Below are 6052 nucleotides of genomic sequence, written 5' to 3'. Positions count from 1 at the left end.
TGGCATAAAACTGAGGAAATACAAGCACCAAAATTGACTGGGTTACAGTTTACTGTGTTACTGTAGGTTTTCTGTAGTTTTCATGTAAGTTTACTGTTACTGTAGTTTACTGTAACTTACTCCAGTTTACACTATTGCGCCCCCCCCCCCCCCCCCCCCCACACACACACACACATACACACACACACAGACATGTTTGGATCAGTCCGTGCAGGGCTTATTAGGTTTTATGACCCTCAAAGTGCCTCAGGGTTCTGATGGCCTGTTGCTGCTTGTTCAGTCGACCCAGACTGAAATCACAATCAGAGAGCGGTTGTTATCATAACTTGTGAATACAGTAAAAATGTGGTGGTACTCATTGGTACCGAGCTCACCCTACTGTTCCACTTGGGCGGTTCCTCTTCTCTTCAAACTCAGGTCCTCTACCAGAGCCCTGGAAGCTTGAGGGTTCTGTTCAGTATCAGCTTTTCCTGGGACTGTGCTTTTTTCACCAGATATCTCTGGGTTTGTTCCCGGGATTTGTTGGAGCCACTTTTTCAGTTTGGGGGTGTCACAGCACTGATGTGGAATGTTGGTGCAGTGGTTATGTCCCTTGACTTTGGTTCTAGAAGTGTAAGTGTTTTGAGTTCAAAGCCCGATGCCGGTAATGTAATGAATGAAAGGGTGTTGTGCCAACATGGACGTCACCCGGACTAATAAGGTCCACATCAGATGTCAGTCCACTTGATTTTAACGTAGACATTGTTCAAAGGATGTTGAGGTCAAAGCTGTGATGGTTGGGATGAGCCGGGTCCTGAAGCTCCTTGTTTCAGGGACTGCAGGGACCTGGTGAGTCTTTGCAGAGCTGTAGATCTGCAGCAGTTTGAACCCCACTGACACTCAGCCTGTAAGGATGCTCTCTGTTTCTTTTGCAGCAGTCCGGTCTTCATGTCCTGAACCCTGCTGGTCATGTGACCTCCAACCAAGTCCAATGGGTGAGTCATCATCTTTCTGTGTAACAATGATTGGCAGGAAAGTTGTGGCCAAAACTATCTTTAAATGGTTCGATTCTTGTGTGTTTCGTAATTATTTGCTGATTTTAGTGACATCATCATGAAGCGAACGTGCTGATGAGTTTATCAGAAATAAACTGACGCTTTGGTTTATTTTTTATTTTTTTTACCAGGAGTCCCATTGAGCCAATGTTTTATGTAGTTTTTTTTTTCTTGTTGCTGAATGTTAATGTCGCAGCTTCAGAACCCGTTTAAACTGACCCGGTTTGCACCTCCTGTCCACAGAGTTTGATACAAACATTTTCAAACAGGAGATTGTAAAAACTGCTCCTGGTGACTTGGTGTTTATTTATTAATTTATTTATTGTTAACCGATATTTAACTAGACAAATCCCACTGAGATCACCTGATGTCAGCCTTACTGTTTTGGACTGTGGAAGGAAACCGGAGTATCCGGAGAAAACCCATGAGGAGAACATGCCAACTCCACCCAAAAACACCTCAACAAGGCCAACCTGGGGATTGAACCCAGGATCTTCCTGCTGTGAGGCAACAGTGCTAACCACTAAGCCAGCGTTTTGCCATTTTTAGTGTATGTGCTACGGAACAGTTGTAGACAGGAACTTCAGGGTCGTGGCAGCATGTCACACTGGATCGGCATCTGTCTTCATCCTGATCAACTTTAATTATCAGTGAGTGTTTACTGATACAACAGGTTTTAACGTATAAAATCAAAGGAAAAACCTGTTTTGGAAGAAACTTCAGGCTAGAGTGCTTCTACTTTAATCCAAGTTAAACATGGTGTTCCTCTGTATTTTGAAATGTTGGTAATGTTAATGTTCTCGCCACCTCGTGGTGCAGTGTGGCTGTTTCAGCATTTTTGTACAACTAATTTGGAAAGAGACTATAAAAAAAAAATCTAATTGTAAAAACCATATCTGGATAAAACGTTAGTGATGTTGCCTTCTCCATAACAGGCAGCGGGCGGCGATATTGCCACCTACATTGACGTGACGAAAACAATTAAAATAACAAATCCTTGTTTTGCCATCGCTGAATGTCATACACCTCATTTCATCGTCACACATGTCAAGTCTTACAGAGTTTTCTAGAACCCTGCTTCATATTTATTTTAACGCTAAGGTCGCCCCGTCACCCTGCCCTCACTGCTCTGGTGCACTCGTGAGCCCAAAACAAATACATGCAGTGTAAAAAACATGTAAACACCATGTAAACACCATGTAAACACCATATAACATGTAACAATTTGTAAACAACATGCAAACACCATGTAAACACCATATAACATGTACCAATCTGTAAACAACATGTAAACATAATGTAAACACCATATAACATGTAACAATCTGTAAACAATCTGTAAACATAATGTAAACACCATATAACATGTAACCGTCATGTTAACAATCTGTAAACAACATGTAAACAACCAGAATAAAATAAACTTTATTATCATTGCACCAAGATACAACGAGAACATGTACGTACAGTTGTCAGAAAGATGGGCGGAGTGTACGAAGCTGCAACTAAAGAAAGCGCGGCCCTCTTATTCTTTTTCAGAATAATATTTTGCTTAGATAAGAAAAGGGAAGAAAACATGAGGAGAGACGGTACAAAAAAAGATCTCTCACTCTGTGTCCTAGATAGGGCAAAAAAACTACCACAGCAACGCAACATAAAAAGATGTTCTACATGAACATATAGCCGGTGAAGACATTGAATTTTTAAGGGAAAGTCGTAGCACAGTTTTCGTCTCCACGTAAACAAACAAGATGTTGCTCCCATGAACCTGGTCCTGCTGGGTTCAGGCAGGCCCTTGGTCCATATTTTAAATAGAGGTTCTGAGATGTGCTGTGTCACGGGTTTCTCCAGCAGACACTGAAGAAGTTCCTGGCGTTGGCGCAGCACTTCAAGCTGCCGCTGTTCCTCGCTGACGTCGCAGCACTGACGCTGCTCTCCCATGATGCTGTGCGGCAGCGTGACCGTATGACCCGTGAGCCACACTGCAGTTTCTTCTGCACCGGCCGGCCAATCACATCGTTCGCTCTGCAGGCCAACCTATGGAAGTATGATGTGAGTGATGCCTTCAGGGCCACAGATACAGCAGGACAAACGGGTTCCCAGTTCAACATTTCTGTTGTTTTTGTCCATCAGCCTGCCTTCCTACTGGCCGCCCAGCAGAAAGGGTTTGAGCTGCTGGAGCTGCGAGGAGAGGACCCACGACTCGCCAGTCTGGACACCCTGTCAGGGGAGGAGCTTCCGCTGCACTTCCTGTTTCGTCTCCATAGTTACAGCATCCATGTGTGTGGAGTCTTGAATATCTGGTGAAACCATAGAGACCGCATAGAGACACCCAACACACGTTTAGACTCACTTAGCAACCACGAAGACACCCAAGATACAACTGAGACCCACATGCCTGATGTGCTGCAGTAATACAATCCCAGGCTGTAGTATTACTGTAGTAGTGCTGTAGTAGTATTACTGTAGTAGTAGTATTGTACTATTACTGTAATTGTACTGTTAAAGTACTGTAGTAGAACTGTAGTAGCAGTATTGTTGTAGTACTGTAGTATTGCTGTAGTAGTTGTACTAGTGTAGTAGTACTGTAGTAGTAGTACTGTAGTATGGTTATAGTAGTGTTATGGTAGTAGTAGTATTGTATTATTGTAATAGTACTGTTAAAGTACTGTAGTAGAACTTTAGTAGTAGTATTTTTGTAGTACTGTAGTAGTGCTGTAGTAGTAGTACTGTAGTAGTAGGATTGTAGTATTACTGTAATACTACTGTAGTAGTACTGTAGTAGCGCTGTAGTAGTAGTAGTACTGTAGTATTACTGTAATACTACTGTTGTAGTACTGTAGTAGTATTACTGTAGTAGTTACCTGCACCTTTTTGTCCAGGTGGTGCTCCTGTACGAGCGCAGTGGAAACTATTTATGGCACGGCGCTCTGAGACTCAAAGTCAATGTGGACCGAAGTTTCTCGCCCTTCAGACTTCTGGACTATGGACGCCACGCAGGAGCCTACGACAGGTTGGACCAGCGGGGGGGGGGGTGGAGGTGTGGGGTGGTCACATGATCACAGTTTGTGTAGAGGACCAGAGGAGGCAGCAATGAACTTCCTGTTTGTGTTGGCGTGTCGCCCCCTGCAGGCCAGAGCTGATCCTCACCGTGCTCGACGGCCTCGATGTTCGAGTCCCGCGCAACATTTCAGAGTTTCTGAGGCAGCACAGACACGCTCGCTTCTTGGAGTGTCGTTACCGTGACGCCCGCAGCTTCCTGCAGGTTAGTGTTTGTTGTGGGGTAATGGTTGGAGTCATGAGAGCTCAATTCAATTCAGTCTCTGTCTCTGACTGCAGCTCTACCCTCAAGACTCTTCGGCAGCAGCTGTGGATTTTCGCAGGAAGGCGAAGTCGTTACTTCATTCAGCCGCTCGGACGCTCGCTGCGCTCCGCGTACCGTTCTGGATCAGCAGCGGCACTTGTCTGGGTAACGTGCTAACACGCTAACAGCTGTTTGAAAGGGAGGTTTCTGTAGTTTAGAGCTGACCTCTTCAGAAACTGCTCACATGTTTGAAACATGAACGTCTCAAACTGTCCTTCATGTTTCTGTCCCTCACCTCCCACAGGATGGTTCCGGCAGTGCAGCATCATCTCGTACAGTCGGGACGTTGACATCGGGATTTTCATCACGGACTTCAGGCCCGACATTGTCACAGCGTTCAGAGACGCCGGCTTTTCTCTCAAACACAAGTTTGGAAAGGTCAGACTTCGTTTACCTCGTTTTTGAGTTTCATGTAAAAACGTGAATTCTCTGCTGGATTTACATCCAATCAGACGTTCATGGCTGTCCTTTTTTATAAACTGATGTTTTATTCTGAAATTGGTGCTTCTGTCATTCTAAACGTATTTTATTTTGAAGTGCAGGTGGAGGACAGTCTGGAGCTGTCCTTTGTGGACGATGATGTCAAACTGGACATTTTCTTCTTCTACAAAGACGGCGGTGTGGTGTGGAATGGAGGGACGCAGGCGAAGAGCGGCAGGAAGTTCAAGTACAAAAGTCTTCTTCCTGTTGAACTTTGTTCAGAAGCTTTGTTGTTAATAAAGTTTTGTTTTCCAGGTACATCTTCCCGCACTTCTCGCTGTGCTGGGCGGAGCTTCTGGAGGTCAAAGTTCGTGTTCCATGTGAGACGCTGGACTACGTGACAGCTAACTACGGCGCTACGTGGAGTGTCCCAGTGAAGAGCTGGGACTGGAAGACGTCACCCAGCAACGTGCTGGAAAATGGGGTGTGGCCTGTTGCTGAGTGGGCGGAGCTTATTCAAGTGCACTAACGTTGTGAAGTGAGGCAGGAACGTGAAAATGTTTTTTCCTTTTTGTTTTCTTTCCCTGTAAAACACCTGTGCTACAAATAAAGTTAGAACAAGATTGTTTATGGACGGTAACGTCCTTCAGATGGACGGAGGAATGTCATTTTTCTGTTTTTATAATAAAAAAAGTTTTTTATATTTTTATGGTGAAAATGTCGGTTCTCCTCACTGGAACCAGTTCAAAGTTCTGGTTCAACAGGACCCGGTCCAGATAGCCGTCTTCTTAAGTGTGTATATTATCATTGATGTCACTGCTCCACATGGCAGGCTGTTGTGTCATATAATTTATTACACATACATACTTCCATTAAGTAAAGTTTTTAAACAGCAACGTAAATTTTCATTATTCTGCTGATGATACTCAGTTGTAGTTGTCCATGAAACCCGATGAATCCAATCAATTAAGTCTCTCTTGTAAGTCACCGAGGCGCAATGGGACTAGCCTGTGTATAAATAAAGGTTGAATTAACGAAAAAGTTACAAGCATGTCTTAAAGACATAAAAACCAGGAAAACCCTTAATTTTCTCCTGTTGAACACAGACAAGACTGAGGTTTTGGTTTTTGGACCTGAGCACCTTAGGAATTAATTTTTCAGTCTTTCTCCCTCCTTAGATGGCATTAATCTGTCCTCCAGCTCTAATGTTAAAAATCTTGGTGTTATTTTTGAT

The 6052-nt window shown here is 44.0% G+C and overlaps 1 protein-coding gene across 1 annotated transcript in view; it reads left to right on the top strand.

Moving 5' to 3' along the window:
* The window catches only part of fktn (fukutin), a 12860-nt gene extending 7387 nt beyond the window's left edge, over positions 1–5473 (top strand). Inside the window, exons 2-10 of the mRNA XM_037691820.1 lie at positions 918–974; positions 2886–3086; positions 3168–3314; positions 3917–4047; positions 4167–4299; positions 4374–4503; positions 4643–4776; positions 4941–5065; positions 5134–5473. Of these exons, the coding sequence (XP_037547748.1) occupies positions 918–974; positions 2886–3086; positions 3168–3314; positions 3917–4047; positions 4167–4299; positions 4374–4503; positions 4643–4776; positions 4941–5065; positions 5134–5347 (1272 nt within the window). The 3' untranslated portion in view covers positions 5348–5473. The remainder of the gene's footprint in view (positions 1–917; positions 975–2885; positions 3087–3167; positions 3315–3916; positions 4048–4166; positions 4300–4373; positions 4504–4642; positions 4777–4940; positions 5066–5133) is intronic.
* The last annotated feature ends 579 nt before the right edge of the window (positions 5474–6052 follow it).

Source organism: Nematolebias whitei, chromosome 18 (assembly GCF_014905685.2).
Source record: "Nematolebias whitei isolate Nwh7 chromosome 18, NemWhi1, whole genome shotgun sequence".
Taxonomy (NCBI): domain Eukaryota; kingdom Metazoa; phylum Chordata; class Actinopteri; order Cyprinodontiformes; family Rivulidae; genus Nematolebias; species Nematolebias whitei.
Note: the sequence above shows the minus strand (reverse complement) of the source record. Positions and strands in the feature narration are given on the sequence as shown.